This window comes from Dendropsophus ebraccatus, chromosome 2, assembly GCF_027789765.1.
Source record: "Dendropsophus ebraccatus isolate aDenEbr1 chromosome 2, aDenEbr1.pat, whole genome shotgun sequence".
Lineage (NCBI taxonomy): Eukaryota > Metazoa > Chordata > Amphibia > Anura > Hylidae > Dendropsophus > Dendropsophus ebraccatus.
This window is the reverse complement of record NC_091455.1, coordinates 37,148,258-37,172,751: the sequence shown is the minus strand read 5'-3', so window position 1 is coordinate 37,172,751 and position 24,494 is coordinate 37,148,258. Positions and strand designations below refer to the sequence as shown.

The 24,494-nt window shown below is 44.1% G+C and overlaps 1 protein-coding gene across 8 annotated transcripts; it reads left to right on the top strand.

The window, feature by feature from the left end:
* The first annotated feature begins 1,920 nt into the window (after positions 1-1,920).
* C2H8orf88 (chromosome 2 C8orf88 homolog) lies at positions 1,921-23,207 on the top strand. 8 transcript variants are annotated; one of them, XM_069959899.1, is made up of 7 exons: positions 1,921-1,978; positions 8,045-8,137; positions 8,307-8,410; positions 8,586-8,682; positions 9,698-9,763; positions 10,331-10,437; positions 21,842-23,207. In XM_069959899.1, exons 2-7 carry the CDS (start codon positions 8,065-8,067, stop codon positions 21,938-21,940), a joined length of 546 nt encoding a protein of 181 aa, XP_069816000.1. In that variant the 5' UTR covers positions 1,921-1,978; positions 8,045-8,064; the 3' UTR covers positions 21,941-23,207. The 8 variants fall into 8 exon arrangements, with proteins under 8 accessions (XP_069816000.1, XP_069815993.1, XP_069815999.1 ...); XM_069959892.1 differs by lacking the exon at positions 1,921-1,978 and adding an exon at positions 2,164-2,258; XM_069959898.1 differs by lacking the exon at positions 1,921-1,978 and adding an exon at positions 2,364-2,551.
* The last annotated feature ends 1,287 nt before the right edge of the window (positions 23,208-24,494 follow it).

Sequence of the window (24,494 nt, the reverse complement as noted above, 5' to 3'; positions counted from 1 at the left end):
TTTGGTGTATAGGATGTTCTAATTCTAGTTTGTCGGATTACCTACCTACCTACCTACCTAGAGTTTTATCTCCCTTTTGTTACATGGTGGCACATATGATCCTTACAGATGGGATCAGCCTGTGCCTTGTCTGGATGCAGTGGAGGCGGCTGGTGGGCCCCATTGTACACAGGCAACAGATAGGCAAACCTTGTCCAGTATTATGGCCTGTGGCTTCTTGAACACTAGAAAATCCATGCGTAACGTCATGAATAGCTTCTTGTATACTGTACAACGCATCTAGGTGGAGTCGCATTGTTCAAGAACCATAGAGCTTCGGCAAAGATCCTATAGCGACTTAATTTGCCGAATGTCCCCGTCTTTGTGTGTTCTTATTTCAGAACTTAGCCAAATGTTGTTAGACTATGAAGCGATGGCAATGCAGCGATGTGGCCATCATCATCTTCTTCTTCTTCTCCTCCAGAGGCCGAGCACAATACTCTGTATTTCCTAAGTTCTGTTCCCCGTTTGTATGATGTATATTACTATTAGCTTCTTTAGGAATCTCTTGTATCTTTTAAATAATACTAATAAAGATTATTATACAAATAATGCTCAATGGTCTCTTATTTTTAAAGGGCACTGGCTGCAAAAAAAAAAAAAAAAAAAAGACCTGGGAAGTGGACACAAGCAACATGGCTGCCATTACAGTTCCTACAAGAGCTGCCGCCCAATGTTCTAGACTGATAAATCTGCTATCTAAAATATTTTAGTATAGACGTTACATTAACATTGGGCTATTTGGGGGAGGGGGTTAAAAAATGAAAAATAATATGCATAATGCTGTGACGTAAGGTTAAAGGGGTTATCCAGGATTAGAAAAACATGGCTGCTCTCTTCCAAAAACCGCACCACTCCTGTCCTCAGGTTGTGTGTGCTATTACAACTCTGCTCCATTCACCTCAATGGGCCCGAGCTGCAATACCACACACAAACTGAGGACAGGTTGGCACTGTTTCTGGAAGAAAGTGGCCATGTTTTTAACCCCTTTAATTTCACACAAGTGTAATGGCCCATTTGTGCACCTCTGACTTGCTGCCTGACTAGGGGTCTGATCACCTGATCTAATGGCATCATAAGGGCGCTGTTACACTTGGCAGCTACACGGTTACTTTTCTGGTGCTGTTCCTGCAAGAAAGTAGCTGTGTTTTAACTATTTCTGGATAGGTCTTGTCCCATCTGCAATTCACAAAGTGCTGTGTAGAAAAGCGTCCTTAGGACGTATGACTGATGTCCGTTGTGTGATTGGTAACACCATACCATAGTCAAACCCACCAGACGATTGGCAGGCGTGAAAAAAATTCTCCATATGAGTGGCAGGTAGGAGCCGCACCCACCATATAATTGGCAGTTGGAAGCCACACCCACTATATGATTCACTGGTAGGAGCCACACCCACTATATGATTAATGGTCCTTTTACACTGAACAATTTATTGTTCGTTTCTGCACGATAACGATCGAATTCGAACGATAATCGTACGTGTAAACACAGAAATCGTTCATTTTGATCTTTTAACATGTTCTCAAATTATCGTTGGTCGTTCGCAAAAAATTCGCAGATCGTTCCGTGTAAACAGTCTTTCAACAATTTCACCTATGTGTGAGATAGGCTTAAGCGATCGCATAACGATTTTTCCGTACGATGTATCGTTCCGTCTAAACGCTGATCGTTATAAAAAAACATTGTTCATTCAAAATCGTTAATCGTGCGATCGGGGGAATTATTACTCCGTGTAAAAGTACCATAACAGACTGGAGTCACACCTACCATATGATTGGCAGGTAGGAGCCACACCCACTATATGATTGGCAGGTAGGAGCCACACCCACTATATGATTAACAGACTGGAGTCACACCTACCATATGATTGGCAGGTAGGAGCCACACCCACTATATGATTGGCAGGTAGGAGCCACACCCACTATATGATTGGCAGGTAGGAACCACACCCACTATATGATTAACAGACTGGAGTCACACCTACCATATGATTGGCAGATAGGAGCCACACCCACCATATGATTGGCAGGTAGGAGCCACACCCACCATATGATTGGCAGGTAGGAGCAACACCCACTATATTTGGCGCTGACAGGTGTGTCTTATACCGTAAGTAACGCCACCCAGCGCCGGGGAGGACTCCTGTCTTGGAGCTATGTGTGCTGCTATGGGACACAGGTCGCGACATCATGAGGCCACAGCACGCTATAAAGGAGGTAACAGCATATGATACATTGTATATAGCCAGGGGTGTAGTGCACTGTATATCGCGATATACCTCAGGTACCCTGTTTGTTTGCGGCGCTCGCAAGACTGAACATCCTGAAGGCTTTTCTGGCCGGGACTATAGAAACGATATGGCCACTATCTCCGAAGGAGGAGCCGCAAGAAGACAGAAACCCTGGCCGCGCACTACTTTCTCTGTTTCATGGATGGGCTGCGCGGAGGTGGACAGGATGCGCACTGGTACAGTGATACGGCGCATGGGCGCGAAGGAGTTCACTACGAGGTAAACGGGTAGGTCCACCTGAGGAGAGACCTAGCGGCTCTATGCGCCCCTCATACTGACAGGATATCGCGATAAACAGCAGCCCCCTATCGCTTACACGTCCCTGTTTGTTGGCAGCTTCTCTTTGCTGGTGTTATCCTCTTACGTTATATGAAGTGTTACTATTTTACTAGATGTGAGACCCCCTAGTTGTCTATTGATACAGCGCCACTCCTGGTCATGGCTGTGTAGGGAATTGCAGTCACTGGTGTGATTACTGCCCCCCCCCCCAACCTGTGTCTCTACAGCTGCTGCAAAACTACAACTCCCAGCATGCCCGGACAGCCTTGGGGGTCCTAAGTAATACTTAGCAGCGTTGGTCACGGACATTCCCATAAGGACTGCGCCAATTCTCAGTTTTGCGCTTTCGTTTTTTCCTCCTCGTCTTCTAAGACCCCACAACTCTCCTATTTTTCCAGCTACAGGGCCGTGTGAGGGCTTGTTTTTTTCAGGAACAGGTGTACTTCATAAAGGCGCCTTTTGATCTACCATACCATGTATGACGGAAACCCCAAGATTTTGTTTATGGGGTGAAATTGGGGAAAAAAAGTCTGCAAATTTTTTTTTAGGGGGGTGGGTTGTCTGTTTACGGGACGCGCTTTGCGGTAAAGCTGACATGATATATATATTCTATAGCTCAGTCTGAATACAGAGATATGCAGGTTATACAGTTTTTTTAATGTTTTACTATTTTTATTAACAGTAAAACTTTTTGCAAATAGGTGTGATTACAATGGACCCTTTTTTGAATATTATCTGTTTATATTTATAGGTTTTATTTATAAAATGGGAAAGGGGGTGATTTAATCTTATTTGGGGAGGGGCTATGGTTTTTTTTTTATTTTTCTTACACTTTTTATGTCCCCTTAGGGGACTTAAACATTTTTACATTACTTTCCATACACTGATCATTGCTATGCTAGTGTAGCATTGATCAGTGTTATCTGCGATCATTGTGTAGAGCCTGCCTGTGGCACACTCAATGCATGGATCGCCGATCTGACTGCCGGAGGAAGGTAAAACCCCTCAGGCCGACTTCCACAGGCCGACTGAGAGGAGCATAGCTACTGATGTAAGTGCACTGCAGGGGTTAATTGCGGCCGTCATTAACATTGAGCACCTGGCTGCATATAGCTGCCGGTCCCCACATGCTTTGAAGTGAGCTCAGCTCCTGAGCTCACTTTAAGGGTGCCTTCACACCTACCGACTCGCAGCGTTAATAACGCTGCGAGTCGGCTAGGTCCTGGCAGATCACTGTCAGTACATACACGCAGCGGTCTGAACGACCGCTGCGTGTATGTAAATCTGCCGGCTGCTTAACCCCTTCTGATGCCGGCCGGCCGCCTCCCGCTCAGCTCTGTATACATTACCTCCTCGCTCCACGGGGTCCCGGCGTCCTGCTCTCCCGCCCGGCCAATCAGTGGCTGCGTCAGGGCAACACACTGATTGGCCGGGCACGAGAGCAGTACGCTGGGACCCCGTGGAGCGAGGAGGTAATGTATACAGAGCTGAGCGGGAGGCGGCCGGCCGGCATCAGAAGGGGTTAAGCAGCCGGCAGATTTACATACACGCAGCGGTCGTTCAGACCGCTGCGTGTATGTACTGACAGTGATCTGCCAGGACCTAGCCGACTTGCAGCGTTATTAACGCTGCGAGTCGGTAGGTGTGAAGGCACCCTAAAGCGCCACCGAACTCCATGACGTACGGGTACGGCATGGGTCCTTAAGAGGGTATATTGTGTGTAAATCCTGATCTGTGTGGAATTGGTTTATCCTGGTAATATGCGTAGAGTGAGGATAGGTAGTATAATACGGCCTGGGCCCGAGTGACCTGTCAGTTGATCAGGAATGTGGTCATGCTGGGACTTGTGCTGCTCATGTGGATTTGGGGGGCCCAATAGGGTGTAGTGCTGGCTGTGCTCAATGGATATTCCAGGGACTGTTTTTCCCATTCTCAGGATAGGTGGGATCCCAGCAGTCGGACCGCCACCCATCAGCTTGACATCTGCTGTCCAGTGGATTCTTGAGATGGGAATACCCCTTTAAAGGGGTACTCCGGGCGGGGGTTATTTTTAGGGTATGGCTGGGGAAGGGGTGGGAATAGGGTTACCTCCCCGGTTCCAGCGCCGGGTCCCGGATCGCGCCGCCCCATTCTACCGTCCGGCCGTCGATTCCTGTTCTGAGCTGCGGCTTGAGACGTGACGTCCCCGCTACAACCGCTGAATGGGCTGAGCTGCCTTGAGATGTCACGTCTCAAGCCGCAGCTCAGGGCAGCCGGACGGGAGAACGAGGTGGCGCGATCCGGGACTCGACGCTGGAACCGCGGAGGTAAGTGACCAGTGGCCTCTATATTTCCACCCCTTCTGGCCATACCCTAAAAATACCATCACTTTGTACTTATGGACAGAACTGATGGTTGTATACACAACCTGAGGACTGGGATGGTGCACTTTTTGCAAGAAGCTTTGTTTTAGCTAAACTTGGATAACCCCTTTAAAGTGAGTGTACCACCAGGCCCAGGCTGAAGCACTGGAGGCGGGCCGACTCACCCTTAGTGGGAAGAAACTCCAGCCCCTCCATGACGAGACTCCATTAGAATCAATGGAACCCTATCATCGAGGGGCTGAGGTTTCTTCCCACTAAGGGTGGGCGCGGCCGCCTCCAGCACTTTAGCCTGCATCATTTTGGATGTATCATTTTGGCACCGCTCTTTGCATTGCAGAGGATCTCAAATGCAGGAGGGGGCACTGTTTATGGACTAGAACTGTATGAACCTGTGTTGGATAACTTTGAGATCAGGGATGGGGAACCTTCGGCCCTCCAGCTGTTGCAAAACTACAATTCCCAAACTACAGCTTCGCTTTGGCTGTCCAGGCATGATGGGAATTGTAGTTTTGCAGCAGCTGGAGGGCCGAAGGTTCCCCATTCCCTGATGTAGATGGTACAGTGTGCTTCATGTCAGCAGTTTGCATAGCCGGCACCATGTTGTGTGTGTGTGTGTGTGTGTGTGTGTATAGAGGAGTGACCTCGTGTCGGGGGAGTGGGGGGAGGATCACCCATAGGTGGGGAGAGCTGGCGAGTCAGCAGGGGGGGCACATCATGGTAAGTTCTCTGTATTTCCAGACTGGAGTCCTGGATAAATGGTTGTGGGCTCAGCAGGGTGTTGTCCCCTCCGTCTGTCACATCATGAAGGGCGTCCAGCTTATAGGTGATGTGTCTGATCTGTACTAATACAGGACTCTCTCTCTGTAGTGTTCTGTATGGGCCAGCCTGCATGTTCTCAGGTAATGGTTTCCTTTTAAGGATTTTTTTTTTAATAACTGCACTTGATATCCTGGCAGTCTAGCGGTGTTAGGGGACTAACTTTTCCATCATGCCATCTTGCTGTATCACATGACTTCTCAACAGTTATCAGTTTTTGTTTGTTTGTTTTTTTTAACATGTGCGGCCATTATTTTTATTTCAAATCTTGTTGTGAACCGTATTACAGCTTTATTATAATGTGTTGATCCTTTGCTTGTGTGTCCGTATTGTTTTTGTGTGGTTATGGCTGAGCGGGCACAGTACTCAGTCTGGGCAGCCATGAGTTATTTTTCTGCTGAATTACCCTCCAAAAGCCTCTGTTGTCCAGTGCCAGCAGTCTTGACACAATCGTGTTAACCCTTAACACATTAAAATGTATAAATGCACTAGTGCTTAAAACACCATAAAAAGTGCAACTTGCAGGTACCAATAAGATAAAAAACAAACTGCACGAGAACCCTAAAATCTACATAAATTTCACAGATGTAGCATCCTACCCAGGGCGCTGCCTTTCTCTGTATATTAGTGGATGCTACATCTGTGCCCTTATGTAGATTTTAGGATTCTCCTCATGCTGTTTGCTTTTTTTATCTTATTGGTACCTGCAAGTTGCACTTGCGTGTTTATATATTGGGTCAGCGCAGCACCACAGTTCTAGGAGCGTGGCACAGCACGGAGGGGTGTAAAAACATGTAAACAGTTGAAAAATGTCCGTATTTTGGGCGGTCAGCTGTGGTATATGTTGGGATACACTTGAGTCGTTTTTCTGACGTATACCGTAAGAAGATGGCTATTTTGTAGTGTGAAGCAGATAGTATTGCACCATTCTAGTGTGAACCTAGCCATAAAATATTAAGTTGTAGATTGTGGAACGGTTGTATCCACATTACAATACAGATGTGAATGCTGTCCTGACATCTGGCACGTAAGTTTTTCTTGAACCTACTGGATAAGGGAAGGGTCACACTGGGGCTGGGGGTAGTTGGTACACATGCCTTTGTCACTGGTCTGCGCAGTTTTAGGCTGCGTTCACACTACGTATATTTCAGTCAGTATTGCAACCAAAACCAGGAGTGGATTAAAAACACAGAAAGGATCTGTTCACACAATGTTGAAATTGAGTGGATTGGCGCCATTTCATGGCAAATATTTGCTGTTATTTTAGAACAATGGCTGTTATATTGAAATAATGGCCGTTATTTACTGTTATATGGCGGCCATCCACTCAATTTCAACATTGTGTGAACAGATCCTTTCTGTGTTTTTAATCCACTCCTGGTTTTGGTTGCAATACTGACTGAAATATACTGACTGAAATATACGTAGTGTGAACGCAGCCTTAATTTCTAATGTGTGTACATATATATATACACACACTTTATTTGGCAAAAAAATCTGCATCAAAACTGCATGTGACAACTAAAGTACAGTGTGTTCTTGAAGGGAAACTGTCAGCAGGGTAGAAAAAATAGCTTCTTGGGCATTTTGGGACTGACGCCCCCAGTGCAACAATCCGGCCTGCTCTGCTGATATTCATTAGAAGAATCAGGTAATCCCACCCCTAATGCACCAAAACACCTATTTGGTATGAGGATTATTTACACAGAAAGAGATTATCTGCCAAAGATTTGAAGCCAAAGCCAGGAATGGATTTGAAAAGAGGAGAAATCCCAGTCTTTCCTTTATGACCTGATCTCTGTTTATAGTCTGTTTCTGACTTTGGCTTCAAATCTTTGGCAGATAATCTTTCTGTGTAAATGCACCCATAAGCTCCTAATAGCACAGAAATGGTTCTGAGCATGAAGGTAAGAAACATACTTTTGCTCTTAGCACCCCATGTGCAATAGGGACATATCAGCAGGTTAGTTGGGCATATGCGGGAGGGGGTGGGAGAAACAGGACGTTCTGAGTGTGCACCACAAAGTCTACTGGGAGACAGAGCAGGCAGAAGACTGCAACCGAGGAGCGGGACTACTGTAAAACTACATGAACTGTGTCAGGGGAACATGGGTATTAACATCGTGTGGAAGTTGTTTGTTTTTTTGTTTGTTTTTTTTTAAACAAGGCTGCCAAGAGTTCTCCTTCAATAATTGACACCATTACAAAGTGGCATAATTTTACCCATGAAGTAACTGTAACATCATTGTGCCAGGTTGTGCGTTGCTGCTTGAAATGGATGTGAAGCGTTTGATCCACAAACGGCTTGAGCCAGCGAGACCTATCCGTCGCTTCCTGCCCGCCACCAGTAAGTACATTCACATTGTACTCCACGTCCTACACTGTTATGGTAATAATTATGGTGACAGAAGTCACCATACCTTCAGAGTAATAGTCTGTCGCCTGACATTAGACCTGAGTACAGTCCTCTGTATGGGAACAGGAGGAATTGTTCACCAGCATCTCTCCACTCACAGATGACTGCGGTGCTGGCGAGAAGAGGGGCGCTGGAGCTGTATTCATTAACTTCCAAGCTACGTTCACCGATTGCACAGACGACCTTAAAGATCTCTATAAAGTGGTAAGAACATGAGAATTCAGTATCCCAGAGGCATATCCTGTAAATATGTCACAGACGTCCAGATATACCCCTATAAAAAGGTTTGGAAAAGAAATCCATTTTATTTTCCACCCATGTTACAGAATCCACTGATTCTCTATGGTCACATGCTTCTCACCAGCTTCTCCTCTTTCAGTGGTGCTCTTTTCAAAACCTTCATGATGTTTTCAAGGAACCGGTAGTTGAAAAGCCAGAAAAAGAAGAGAAAGAACCACCAACTAATAATAATAAAGGTAAATCTGTGTATAAAGTGAGGTGTAGCAGAGTTATATGGTATGGTGTCCCTCATTCTTACCTCTGAACTCTCAGTAATTGCATCAGGTTTATCATTGGTTTGTGAAGTTCTGAAGTGGTGACCTCCACCATACTCATACACTGGGAAGAAGAATCTTCAGGAACCTCAGTATAAACTCTCCCACCACTCTTGTGCTAACAGCTCCTTGATCATCATGTTACATTTGTGCAACATGCAGCTTAAAGGGGTTGTCCGGCGATAAAAAATTATTCACAGAATAACACACATTACAAAGTTATACAACTTTGTAATGTATGTTATGTCTGTGAATGGCCCCTTCCCCGTGTCCCCCCACCCCCCACCCGTGTACCCGGAAGTGTGGTGCGCTATACATACCTGTCACGTGCCGACCACGGTCTCCGATCCTCAGCAGTGACGTCTTCTTCGGGCGGCCAGCGGATCTTCCCGAGTGCTGGCCGCCCTCTGCAGCGTCATCCGAAGCTCAGCCGCGATTGGCTGAGCATAACTGTGCTCAGCAAATCGCGGCTGAGCGGCTGATGACGCGGCCACGTCATCAGCTGCTCAGCTGCGATTGGCTGAGCACAGTTATGCTCAGTATAGCATCAACTGTAATGTAATATCTTTCTGATATTTTATTCACCTTAATTATTTTAGATTAGAGATGAGCGAACCTGGAGCATGCTGGAGTCCATCCAAACCCGAACTTTTGGCATTTGATTAGCGGTGGCTGCTGGAGTTGGATAAAGCCCTAAGGCTATGTGGAAATCATGGATATAGTCATTGGCTGTATCCAGGTTTTCCAGACAACCTTAGAGCTTTATCCAAGTTCAGCAGCCCCAGCTAATCAAATACCGAACGTTCGGGTTCGGATGGACTCGAACCCGAACCCGGTTCGCTCATCTCTATTTTAGATACATCTCTCATTATTCACTGTGCTGTACCAAAAAATGCCACTAGATGGCTTAACATCTATAATTTTCCTGTGCTCATAGACAGGGTTGAAAAGTACAGATCTCATTCAGAACATGCGGCTGCTAAGAATCAAGTAGAAAAATCCAGTAAGTTTCTTTCTGTAACAACAATTTTTTCACACTTTTGTCCTTGCTCCACAATTCTTCTAATTCCAACCATCTGAGGTCACTTACTCTGTTTTTTTTTCTCATAAAAATGTCTAGCAACCATAGTTTCTCCAGACTTTTTTCATTTTTCCTCTCCATCTCGTTTCAAGGATGTAAAATACATCCACCTCTTAAAATGCCTGAACAGTTCTGACACTGCCCTCTTGTTTGGCATGGGAGCTTCTTCATGAATACATTCATTAGTAAAGGTTTGTAAGGCTAGCATACAACATTTAGACCCCTAATATGGAGGGATACCTTATTCCAGCCTACGTAGTTCTGTGTGAGGTTATATGTAACGGACAGGTTTTGTATCTGATGGAGCCTCCTGCAATTCTGTACACTACTACACAAAACATATTTCGAGTATCATATGATATGTATGGTGATGTGCATAAGATGTGGCCCAAAATGTGAATTGGTTCAGTAGCATTCATGATTGTGGATTCTTATTTCTTACCATACAGCTGTATTCAGATCACTTACCAACCACTGTCCTTTGTGCAGAAAGAATAACATACACCAGAGACCTCCTGTTGCAGCTGTCAAACTTGTCTGTGAGCAAGAAGAAGCCAAAATATTTGCCAGATCTTCCTATCATTCTTGAGCATCCGGTAAGTTCTAGGACTAGTTACTATATTGTCACTTCATTAAAGGGCAGGGAGATAGAATTAAGAAAATAAAGGATATCTGTCAGCCGTAATTTGTTGCAAACTGCTGACACTGTTGCATAGCTGTGAGGTCAAAGACACATGGTGCTTTTCCTATATCCATCTGTGCTTCCAGAATGTAGAAGAATTATTTTATTCTATATTACAAAGCCAGAGACTTTCCGGAGCTCCTGCTGTAAAGCCGCCCCTCCCCCCCCCCCTCTAAAATCCCATACTTGACCCTCAGGGCCCTATTCCACGGAGCGATATTTTGCAGATTATCGCTCCATGGAATAGAGACAACTATCAACCGATGATCGTTGTGATTGGCTGATCGTTGATTATAGGTTAGGACCTATATTTGTCGGGCACCGACCGCGCACCGCTACGTGGAATAGCGGTGCACGGCCGGCCACTGACGATATACATTACCTATGCAGGGTGCAGGGCTCCTCTTATTCTGCTTCTCCCGGGTCCCACGCGCTCCTCCAGCATCAGGGCGGCATGTCTCAGCTCAGGCCATCAGCCAATCACTGGCCGCAGTGGTACCGGCCAGTGGTTGGCTGAGTGGCCTGTCAGCCGAGACAGGCTGCCCTGACGCTGGAGGAGTGCGCGGGACCCAAAAGAAGCAGGAGAAGAGGAGCCCTGCACATGCATAGGTAATGTATACTAGTTAAGCTAGGGCTGCAAGGACATCGGTAACAATGTCCCTGCAGCCCTTGTTTAACGATAATTAGGCCATGGAATACCACCCTAACTAGGTCTCAGTCAAGCAGGGAGAGAGTTCCAGCTTGTACCTTTTCTGAAGAACCAGAGAATAGAAGTATTTTGCTATATTCTGGAATCACAGACAGATATATGAAAGGTACTAGGTGTCTCCTTGACCACACAGCTGTCTAACAGAGTAAGCAGTTTGGTTCCTCCTCAATTACAGCTGGCTGATTCTCATGCCCAAAGTTGTTGTTCAGTAGAATCTACTTGTATTTTAGTAACTATTGCCTATGTGTGATCTCATTGTACTCGCCCTCCTCCTCAAAGCTGTGTAGTGCTCTATTTTTGTTCTTCTGTTGCCCCCGCTGCTCCACAGTGTCTGTTCCCCTCCCTCCAGAAGTGAACACCTCAAATATTCCATCAGCTCAGAAGGCTTGGAGTGATGCAGTCTTGCTATTTTATTTGAGCTTTCTGAGCTGAAGGTGGGACCTGTTGGTGCTAAAAAGGACAGGGAGCAGGCATGGACTGCAGAGCAAGTGGTGGTGATATTACTAGAAACTGTGTAGTTGCACCAGCTACCTGGGTATTATAGCTACTAAATGCCACTAGCACCATGCCTTCTATTCAGCCAACACAGATTTTCAAGTCTGAATAGCTGTGTAACTCATTGATGGATTTCTTGAGTACTGAGGTTAAGCTCTTAGGGGTAACGGGGGCCTCAGCATAGTCGGACCATCTCATATTAGATTTTACCACAGCCATTTAAAGCATTATAATCACTTTAAGACATTTGACGTGTAAAAAGATCGAAATTGTAAGCGATAAGTGAAACTTTATAAAAGCTTACACCGATCATCCATAACATTTAAAGGGAACCTGTCACATTAAAAATGCATCCAATCTGCAGACAGCATAGCATGTTATAGAGCAGGAGGAGCTGAGCAGATTATACAGTGTTGTGAGAGAAGTTCCAGGATAACTTTGTCACTTATGTAAATCTCTGCTCTTTCTGGGCTTAATAGTCAAGTGGGTGGTCCTATGCAGTGTGTGACAGCTTTCTTTGTATGAAATGTCTGCAGATTGGACCTCAACATGGCCCAACTCACATCTTACAGGACCTCCTGCCAAGGTCTTGGGGTCAGATACCTTACCTGTCTTTCAGAGGTCAAAGCTGCCCCCCCCCCCCTCTTTCCCAGCAAGAGTGGTTCCTAAACAATATAAGGCAGGAGGTTTTAGTTCCATGGCTGATCGATGTATACTGTATTTTCTGCATGTAGAAGTGATGACACGGATCTGAATCAATTTAAAAATTACAATTGGTCTTCATTCTTGGACAGCAGTGGTAAAGCCGAGGTATTGATACAAAGTTCTTAGCTAGAACTCTGTTAATGATTCTGAACTTACATAATTTCTTTACATAATACAGGAATGCTGGCATGTGTGTCATGAAGTTTATTAAGACAGGCAGCAGGTGGCGCCAAAGTGCCACAAATGAAAACTAGAATTACAGCCTGGAAGTAATGCAGCTGTCTATAAGGAGGTGCTGGTAGTCATTTGTGTTCCCATTACTCACATCCAGTATCAATAGAATTGACTATGTTCTTATTTCCATACACTGGAAAGTTTTTTTTTTTTTTTTTTTTTGCTTTTTTTCTTCAGTAAATAATATTTATTCCCCTGAATTATTGCATTACATTATTTTATTCTACTCTCTAGCCATAATCTGTATCCTATTCTTTCCAACTCTGTTACATCTGCCAACAATTTCATTATATATGGATGTTTCCCAATGCTGCAGTTATTATGCAGTTTTGTAAAACCTGCCGCTGTATGTCTGCTTCGTGTGAATACAGCTTAAAGTTTTAGTTTATAGCAGTTGGCCCGGATGTGGCGCTTTCTGCTTTTTGTTTTGAGATTTTAGGCTATGTTCACACTACGTATGAGACCTGCCATTCCGTGACCCCAGCCGGGTCACGGAACGGCCAGTCTCTGGCCGGATCGTCTCGGCCGGTACTTAAGTACCGGCCGGATGATCTTTCCGGCCGCAGAGCTCTGATGCGGGCGCATCAGCAAGCGCCCGCATCAGAGCTTCCCATAATACACAGTGAAGCAAACGACTGGAGCTGCTCGCTTCACTGTGTGAACTGACAGGTCTTTCTGCGGCCGGAATTCACTGAATTCCGTCCGCAAAAAACTGACCTGTCAAGTTTTTTCCGGCGCCGCATGGGATCCCGGCCGGAGCGCATACGATGTGTGTACGCTCCGGCCGGGATTCCGTTGAAAACAAGGCTATGTTCGGCCGTAGTTTTACGTAGTGTGAACATAGCCTTAAAGTGTCACTGTTGTAATTATTATTATTATTATTATTTATTTATATATATATTTTTTGCAGAAATCAATAGTCCAGGCGATTTTAAGAAACTTTGTATTTGGGCTTATTAGGCAAATCTGCCATTATCTGCATTCAAAAAGACTTTGCCTAGGTCCCTCCCTCCCTCCTCTCTCTAATTCACTGCTCATTATCAGAAAATCTCGACTCTTTTACATCAGTCAGACCCTGTCTGTTCTATGGAGAGGGGAGGGGGAGGAGGGAGATTAGTTGCAAGCAGAGAACAAAGGATTACACAGCAGGACCTTTGTGAAAGCCTTATTCAGAGGTCAGAGAGGTCAGTGCTGACGTCAGAGGAGATAGCCCGGTGATGTAGCTGTAAATTAACTTTGTTGTCCTGTTTTGGTGCCTCATCTCCCTCAACCCCTCCCCTCTCCATAAGAGAACCATGAAGACAGGGAAGAGCTTCAAACTGCTTTTTTCATTATAAAAATAACATGCATTTTTCGGCTAATAAACCCAATTTCAAAGTTTCTTAGAATCGCCTGTACTATTGATTTCTGAAAAAAAAAATTTAAACGACAGTAACACTTTAAGATACAGGATGTCAGGATGATACAGGAGATTTTAATATGCAGCCTTCTCTGCTGGCTGTTGTGGTGACCCACCTGCCTCTGATGCACAATACTGACCAAAACCAGAAGTGAAACTACAGAAAAATACAATAATAGAAAAGTTTCCAGTTGGAGAAACAGCACCACCTTTATCTTCAGGTTATGTGTGGTATTACAATTCAGCTTTATTCATTTCAATGGAACTGAGCTGCAAATCCCACTTCCAAAACTAAGGACAGGAGTGTTGCTGTTTCTAGAGGAAAGTGGCCATGTGTTGGTAAGCCTACATAACCTATTTAAGTTCACAATGGGACAATTTTTTCCATGGTGGGTCTACCGTAAAGATGATTTCCAATCAAAAAGTTCTCCTAATCGGCTTCCTGCAATATAATAAAATTAGGTAATATGTTCCAAGTAGAGCTGGGCGATATGGCCAAAAAATAAAATCTCGATTTTTTTTTTTTTTTTTTTTTTTTTTTTTTTTTTTTTAAATTTTGGACGATTCTCGATTTAAATCTCGATTTTTTTTTTTTTTTTTTTTTTCCTTTTTGCTAAATAAACAGAATAGTTTTGTCCTTGCAGCATCAGATACTATTTTAATGACATTTGAGACAACTGTATTGCTTCTCATTGTAACAGTGCTCCCCTGTAGTAGACAAGCCCCCTGTGTGCCATTCTGGGCCCCCATATAGTATAGGAGATCTTCTTTGTGTGTTTAGTAGTGGAGGTATAGTGGATAAGGGGTGTAGTAGTAGTAGTACAGGTAAAGATGAGGGGTGTAGTAGTACAGGTACAGATGAGGGCTGTAGTAGTACAGGTATAGATGAGGGGTGTAGTAGTAGTACAGGTATAGATGAGGGGTGTAGTAGTACAGGTATAGATGAGGGGTGTAGTAGTAGTACAGGTATAGATGAGGGGTGTAGTAGTTGTACAGGTATAGATGAGGGGTGTAGTAGTTGTACAGGTATAGATGAGGGGTGTAGTAGTTGTACAGGTATAGATGAGGGGTGTAGTAGTTGTACAGGTATAGATGAGGGGTGTAGTAGTAGTACAGGTATAGATGAGGGGTGTAGTAGTAGTACAGGTATAGATGAGGGGTGTAGTAGTAGTACAGGTATAGATGAGGGGTGTAGTAGTAGTACAGGTATAGATGAGGGGTGTAGTAGTAGTACAGGTATAGATGAGGGGTGTGGTAGTAGTACAGGTATAGATGAGGGGTGTGGTAGTAGTACAGGTATAGATGAGGGGTGTAGTAGTAGTACAGGTATAGATGAGGGGTGTGGTAGTAGTACAGGTATAGATGAGGGGTGTGGTAGTAGTACAGGTATAGATGAGGGGTGTGGTAGTAGTACAGGTATAGATGAGGGGTGTGGTAGTAGTACAGGTATAGATGAGGGGTGTGGTAGTAGTACAGGTATAGATGAGGGGTGTGGTAGTAGTACAGGTATAGATGAGGGGTGTGGTAGTAGTACAGGTATAGATGAGGGGTGTGGTAGTAGTACAGGTATAGATGAGGGGTGTGGTAGTAGTACAGGTATAGATGGGCAGCTAGGGGGGGATGGAGGGCGACTGGGGGTGACGGAGGGCGACTGAAGGAGGAGTGGGGGTGATGGAGGGCGACTGGGGGTGATGGAGGGCGACTGGGGGTGATGGAGGGCGACTGGGGGTGATGGAGGGCGACTGGGGGTGACTGAAGGGGGACTGGGGGTGATGGAGGGCGACTGGGGGTGACTGAAGGGGGACTGGGGGTGATGGAGGGGGACTGGGGGTGACTGAAGGGGGACTGGGGGTGATGGAGGGGGACTGGGGGTGGCTGAAGGGGGACTGGGGGTGACTGAAGGGGGACTGGGGGTGATGGAGGGCGACTGGGGGTGATGGAGGGCGACTGGGGGTGATGGAGGGCGACTGGGGGTGATGGAGGGCGACTGGGGGTGATGGAGGGCGACTGGGGGTGATGGAGGGGGACTGGGGGTGATGGAGGGGGGCTGGGGCAGCTGGGAATGATTGGGAAAGGAGTACACATAGCCCTCCTCCCCTCACCCCGGCCACACATGCAGGTCCCGGTCTCTGCAGGAGGCTGCAGGGACTGTAGTGGTGATAGCGTCGCTGCCATTACTGGAGCTGTACAGCGGGATCAGGGGTGAAGATCCTGCTGTACAGCTCCAGTAATGGCAGCGACGCTATCACCACTACAGTCCCTGCAGCCTCCTGCAGAGACCGGGACCTGCATGTGTGGCCGGTAGGGGAACGGAACGCTATGTGTACAGCTGGGGAAGGTCGGTCGCGGCTCTGGGGGACTGCCGACCGACCCGGACTGCCCGCCCGCCCGGCACCTCCACGCAGCGCCGCCCCCTCACTTCCCGCCGGCCGTAACCTGCACCTCATGCCCGGCCGGCACCTCCACGCAGTGCTGCCCGCCCTCCACCTGCACCTCCCGTCCGCCCGCCCGACTGACTCTCCGCGCTTCTCTGCCCGCAATGATTTTTTGTGAAAATCGAATTTACGATTTTCACAAAAAATCAAATCGATTCTAACCTTCTGGGCGAATTAATCGAATTAATTCGATTAATCGCCCAGCCCTAGTTCCAAGCTCATCAGTGCTCCCATGCCAATATTTACCTTGTATGGATTTGTAAACCTAAAAGACCTGAGCCTATAAAATAATTTTTTTAAAAGGACTTTCCCATGTTATAAAGTGAGGGTATATTACAAGGCTATGGACTCACCTTATTCTTAAGGCTACATTCACATGTCCTTGATATACGATCTGTAAGCTGACTGTATATCACTGACTGAAATGTTAAGGTACTCCCTGCATTATAATTCATTATGATGCCGTGAGCTCAGAAACGGTTAAAGCTCTCCGCTACTGAACTGACAGGATTACACAAATCACACATACTAGACCTCAAACTGAAGTCCATTGGATTTACAGTCAGAGCTGCAGGCCTTATCTTATAGAGCAGGATTGGCTGAACAAAGCGATATCTAGCTTTGTAAATAAATGGTTTTGGTAGAAGGTGTAATTTATTCATTAGATTTCCTGTACATTCTGGACTTAAGAGAGCAGTGGTCAGTAGTATCCTTGAGTTCAGCATGACAAAGTAGATCCCCTTCAGTGTCAGTAGATGTATAACATTTACAATATACACCGGCTATGTAGTATTGTTGCTCACCAATGTCCAGATAAATGCACTAGACCTAATGTGATACAACTGCTTGGCATCCAGAAGAGTAGTTACTGCAGACATATAATTGAAGGGAAAGCACATTCTTTATCAGGAAATCTCAACTTTTTTACATCAGTTGAGCCCTGTCTTTTCTATGGAGAGGGGAGGAGGGAGGAGGAAGATTAGTTGCCAGCAGAGAACAAAGGATTACAAAGTGGGACCTGTCTGAAAGACTGTATTCAGAGGTCAGAGAGGTCAGTGCTGACTTCAGAGGAGAGAGCCCGGTGATGTAGCTGTAAATTAACTATTTGTTGTTCTGTTTTGGTGCCTCATCTCCCTCCACCCCTCCCCCCTCCATAAGAGAACCATGAAGACAGGGGGAAGTGATTCAAACTGCTTTTTCATGATAAAAATGCATTTTTTGGCTAATAAACCCAATTATAAAGTTTCTTAAACTGCCTGTACTATTGATTTCTGCAAAAAAATTTAAACAGGTACACTTTAAGTAGATAATGTGTAATATCTCCTTAAAAAAATGGAATCAGGGAAATCAGCTTTTTTGTTGGAGCGCTTGTGTTAAATACAAAAGAACAAATGATGAACCACAATTCAAAACAAAAAGCAATGGGAGTTAAAAATAGAAAAAACTGAAACTTGATGTGACATTGGTATTGGCACCCTGTACATTCAATTATTATGGAGACTGTGACCTGCGAGAATGACCTGTGATTATCGGTGCTCATGTAACATGAATTAGCCAATGAATGATGACTTAAGTGTAAAAATGCCACATGTTAGGCCCTGTTCCTTTTGAGCTGTCCGAAGACTCCTACTATCAGTACTCCTACTATAGGCAAACACAAGACTTCCAAAGGGTATAAGACCATCTCCAAAGGCCTTGGTATCCCAGTTTCAACAGTGTGTAATGTTATTAAGATGTTTGCTAAGTATGGAACCATTAAGAACCTACCCAGAGGTAGGGGAAAGAGGAATATTGACAACAAATGTCTTGAAAGGATGATGGGAACGGTGGCAAAAACACCACGTCAAACATCCAAAGACCTGAAGACCAACCTGGAACAGTCTGGGGTCATTGGAGGAGATTTATCAAACATAGTTTAAAGTGATAAGTGGCTCAGTTGCCCCTAGCAACCAATCAGATTCCACCTTTCAGTTTCCATGTGAGGAATGAAAAGTGGAATCTCTTGGTTGCTAGGGGCAACTGAGCCAGTTTCACTTTACACCATGTTTGATAAATCTCCCCCATTGTTTCTACAAGCCCCATATGCCGTATCAAAGGAATCATGAAATCAGAGAATTATCAAGAGATTTTAGAGTGAAATTTCCTACCCAGTGTAAGAAAACAAACTATCACTGCGACATGTAAATAAAACTTAAATTACTTTATTGGATGTGCATTAAAATAGAAACGGGTCCTAAAAAATCTCAGATGAATAGATAACGAGTGTGTAATAATTAGTCAATTTATATGGTGACCCGCATCTGTCACCAAGGTCCCAACGCGTTTCTCCCTCCTTGGGATCATCAGGAGACCAGACTCACAAAGCACAATGGCCAACCAACAGGGGTACAGAGTCACTAAGAACAGATCTGTGATACGTAAGTACATAGGTAAAAAATCCCTGCGCTGTTACATCAAACCCTTTACCAACCTGTGGTAACACGTGGCTCGGATGAGCCTGGGCATGTCATCTTTGACCCTCTTAATGTTGGCTCAGCCTCAGGCTGACTATGTCTGTCATTGTACAGGACTGTGTGGCTGGTTCATAATATGTATGATTTTTTTACCTATGTACTTACGTATCACAGATCTGTTCTTAGTGACTCTGTATATCAGAACAGACCGTGACAGTACCCCTGTTGGTTGGCCATTGTGCTTTGTGATTCTGGTCTCCTGATGATCCCAAGGAGGGAGAAACTCGTTGAGACCTTGGTGACAGATGCGGGTCACCATATGAATTGACTAATTATTATGTATTATTTATTGCGAGGGGTTGATGCTATCAAACGTATTATATAATTAGTGTATTGGATTGGTTAATCCCACACTCGTTATCTATTCATCTGAGATTTTTTAGACCTGTTTCTATTTTAATGCATATGTAATAAAGTAATTTAAGTTTTATGTCTCAGTGATAGTTTGTTTTGACCTGCATGTAAAACGTTGGCATCTGTATCTGACTATACAATGATAATTCCAGCACGACAATGATCCAAAGTGTGCATCCAAAAGTACACAAAAATAAAGGGGTGCCAATAATGGTGAGCAGCACTGTAATACACCAGCTCCTTTATACCGCTTCACCACCAATGCAAGATTACTTAGACTACAGTCTGTATTCTCTTCTATTGCCATCCATGAAACTATTTACTAGCTTGACCTTGGCAGATTCTCTGTGATCCCATATTGGGAGGTATTTGGAAATTCTGAAAGAGAAATTATATTTTTGACCCCATTACCTTCCATCTTATGGCTGTGTCCGGCATCGATACAGTGTGTAATATGTGCAGATACTTATATGTAGATTACTGTTTTTGTGTAAAAGGGTCACTAGAAAAACTGTAATCCCTTTCCGTTGCATGTGTGCAGTGATAAGTTATCTTGCCGCAGCAGACGTCTTATTGACAAGAGATGAGGTATAATCTCTGGCACTGAGTAAGTTTACTGTTCATTTAGTAGCCAGTAATGGAGTACATGTTTTCTTCTCTCCATCATTAATTTGTATACTCGTGATTTTTACCCCTCACCTTTAGGTATGAAGGGAAGGAATAATTATATATAATTTTTTTAAAAAATAATTTAACGTGTGCGCTGTATCCATGTTCTCCAGGCAGTCCTCAGGCTGCATCCACCTGCTGTAGGCAGTGGGATTCAAAGGCTGATTGTTCACATTCATGCGAACACGAACTTTCAGCAGGTTCACTTATCTCTAATGACCTGGCCAGAATGGAAGTCTCCCCTGATCATGCTGTCGTCCAGTGCATGGATTACATAGTTTACACTGGGTAGTGACTTGGACCTTTTGGTTGTAGTCAGTCCAGGCTGCTCTTTATTTAAAGGGGGTTGTCCTGCGTTTTTTTTTTTTTTTAAATACATTGCTGGTGCTTATAAACAAACCTGTTATCCTGTCTGTGCTCCGCGGTGTCGTCCTCTGGTGTCACCGGTGTCTCCCGCCTACTGCAGATCCTCCACTTCAAAGACGAGTTTGTCGGTTGACAAAGGAGAAATCTAAGGGTGCCTTTACACAGAGAGATTTATCTGACAGATTTTTGAAGCCAAAGCCAGAAACAGACTTTGAACAGAGAACAGGTCATAAAGGAAAGACTGAGATTTCTCCTTTTTAAATCCATTCCTGACTTTGGCTTCAAATATCTGTCAGATAAATCTCTGTGTAAAGGCAGCCTAAGTTATTCCTTTCCACAAGATACCTGATAATTCAAATTCATCTTTAGATGGTAAGAGGAAATCCCACAGTGAGTGGACACTTTACTGTGTCCGCTGCTGCTCTGCTCACTTGTATATATGGCCTTCGTTCTCATGATCACCTCCATCATTAGAGAGAACTACTTTTATCATAAATTGTGTTGCTGTTTAGTAGGGTAGCATTACAGAGATTTATTTTTTTCCTTTGTATCAGGAGCATCGGCCAGCATTTAGCATGACAAAACATTGCGCGTGTTGGCTTATCGTTGTCTTTTAACATGACCTATAATAACAACAAACAATTATAATTGTTTTGTGTATAAGGGCCTTAAAGGAGAAGTCCAGTAAAAATTTTTATTAAAGTATTGTATTGCCCCCCAAAAGTTATGTGAATCCCCAATATACACTTATTATGGGAAATGCTTATAAAGTGCTTTTTTCCCTGCACTTACTACTGCATCAAGGCTTCACTGCCTGGATAACATGGTGATGTCACGACCCGACTCCCAGAGCTGTACGGGCTGTGGCTGCTGGAGAGGATGATGGCAGAGAGATGCTCAGTGTTCCTCCAGTGCCCTGTGTCCCTCAGTGTCCCCCTGCCATCATCCTCTCCAGCAGCCAGGATGCTTTTATTTTTTACACATATACTAGAAGCCCCCCTGGGGTTAGGGTTATTTCCCCTGGGGGACTTCTTGTATAAGTGCATTGATCTCTCATTGAGATCTTGGCTGTATAGTTATACAGCAAAGATCAATCAGATCGGCACTCTGATGCTTTGGCTGCTGCAGCCGAAAGCATCCGAGTGCCGAGCCAGGATCAGCGCCATTTTGGAGCTGTCACTCGGCCGGCCAGACATGTGGATCGCTCCTCCGGGACAACGTAAAAAATACAACCTGCGTTGGGTACAAAATAGCTATGTGTAATAGCCAGTTTTATTTTTTTATTTTTTTTTTGTTTTGTTTTTTTTTTCTTCTAATGTTATAAAACCCTGTAATGTAAGTGGTGTGTGGCTCAGGCACGGCCTTTTTACACCACAAGCATACTGTAGATCTGCCGTTTGTTGTACACGGTTCATCACTTTCTCATGTATTCTTCCTAGGTCTCCAGCCTCCATTGTGACATTGATGCCTGGTCCCCAGCTGACATGCAGAACACACATCTCCTTGCAAGAGCAGATCATTACTCCTACCATCTGTAACAGGATGAGGCCACACTCCTTTTTTTGGCTTATAATTCATTTCATTAGATTTTCCTCAGAATAAAGTAGGAATTCTGCTACTACTGCGTCTCTAGAAAAACTGCTTTCTGCTACTCATCTTTTAGGATGTATCTCTGTTTATTTTGTATATACTTTATTTTATAAGCGTGGCTGCTTTGTGTGATTGTTTACTTTTAGTTTTCCTTATCTCTTTGCTTCATACACTAAACTGTACGTGCTTTTTATGTGCCTATGTTTGTAATGTAATGTTAGTCTTGAAGTTTTATATATACTGTATAAGATGTGAAAATTCACATTGATTTTCTCGCTTTGTTGCTTGAATTCCCATTAGGCAGGACAGCTTAAGAGTTTAGTTGTGATTATAGATTAGTTATCCACACAGTTCAAGGCCTTATTCACACACGGAGGAAAGAATCCGCACAGAGTTTAGGGGACGTTAGGACTCTCCTGTAAGCAATATGTTCCTGACCATTCATTGTGAGGTGCATATGAGGTGGAGTGGAGGGTGCGGATGTGTTGGGAAGCGGTGACCTGTCCGTGCGTAATTGGGACATCAGACAGGGAGTCATCCAGCAGCACAGAGTATTTCAGGAACAGGGTGTGCTAATTTTGTGGGAGGTGGTGACCTGGACACTCATGGGCTTGTATAAGTAAGGGAAAAGTTGTATTTTACAGGGATGTGTTTAAGATGCCCATACACCTTTAGATTTAAAGTTGATGAAAGTGAATGATTTCAACCAAAACAACAGTTAATCGGCTGAAATTTATCAAAAGGTTGTTTTAGCCGAGTGATGATAGACATGGTGTCACCTGAAAAGAAGTCGGCTGTGTTGGATATTTTAAGACGATAGCTGGATGAAAGATCGCTCTTTCAAGAACATTCACGAACCGTCTTTCAGGAAGGAATAATAATTGATCATGTACGGCCAGACTGAACAACTTTAGTGGCCAATATAGACTAAAATGTATCTACCAAAAGATTGTTCATCAGAGGATTAATTGTTCAACCAGCAGCCTACCTGTACCTAAAGGTGGCCATACGCATTAGATAAGTCTATGGAGTGCTGGCTCATCTTTGCCATGTCAGATCAGAACGTTCCTCCACTTCATAATATTATATTGTTGGCACTTTTATTTTTTTCTGTTTAGTAATAAGTTTGTACCTTTTTTGAAAATAAGTTAAGTTGTGTGAAAATGATCACTTTCTTGCACTACAGCGGCAAATAAATGGTTCTGTACACCTTTATATAGATTTGTATAGCTTTCTCTGGGTTTTACTATAGCAACCAATATGGTTTTTGCATGAAAAGGGGGGATTGAAGTGATGAAACTTTATTTAAAAAGAGAACGTGATCTGTGTATGTGCTCTTTCATCATAGTCCTGACCACAAGGAATTCTGTGTCCCTTAAAGGGGAACTCCTGATAAGAAAAACTTGTTTCTATTATAAGTACATTAAGTTATATAGATGTGTTTTTATAATGTATTACTGTATCTGTACGGTTCTGCCACACTGGTAGCTGATAGAAATCCAGGAAGTGAAGAAAAATGGCCTCTGTGCCAATCCACATTGTCTCCTGCTCCCACTGCTCTCCCACCTTAGGAGACAAATGTTCCATGTCTGTCTCACATTGTGTCTGTCTGCTAGACACAGGCTGATGATGCAGAGAGGGGGCAGGGCATAATTCACCATCTCTGACCGGCCAGAAGCAGGTGTTTCAACTTCGCTGATTGTGCAAAAGTCTACAGAGAAATTAGGGCTGTGTTCACACATGTTGGAGTGTCATTGCAGTACTGCAGCATCTGCACAAAAATGATGCAGTAACACAAATAGATAATGCTAAACAGCAGAGAGGATGAGAGCCGGCACTGCCAATGCCACCTGCACAAAAATCACGGCATAAACAGTATATCCCATGTAAGATAGTATCAAATAAAGTTTTTTTTACGTGGGAATCAACTTCAAAGATAAAAGATGCTTGATCATAATATGTGTGTGGTAAGGAAAAGAAAAAAAATAATTTAAAAATATCTTTGCTTTATTCCAATATCTGCGTTACAGGTAGAGAATACAGCATGCTGTGAGGGTGGGACCACAATGAAATGATAAAGTACTGCAAATAATTCAGTAACACAATAAAACTGCAGTGTGTGAACACAGCCTAGATCTTCTGTAACAGCTTTGGGTGGGGAATAGGCAGGGTGGGGGACTGTGATGGAACAGCTGAGGGAAAGCATTGCATTCTGGAACTTGTAGTACTGAGTACATCTGCTCAACCAGGAAATACAGAAACACAAAACAGAACAAAACAAATGGATTTTTGGTAGTTTCAAAACTGGCATAGATAGGTTAGGAATGCTATATGCTTCTGCAGAAGTTTAAATTTTTTTTTACCTGTACCTGCTGTTCCCCTTTAAAGGGGTATTTTGAAAAAATTTTATTACTTGCCTACCCCATGTGTCCCGTTGGTCTCCCACAGCTCTCGTTCAACTCCTTCCAGTTCCTCAAAATGTTGTGTTTTCTTGCTTCCGAG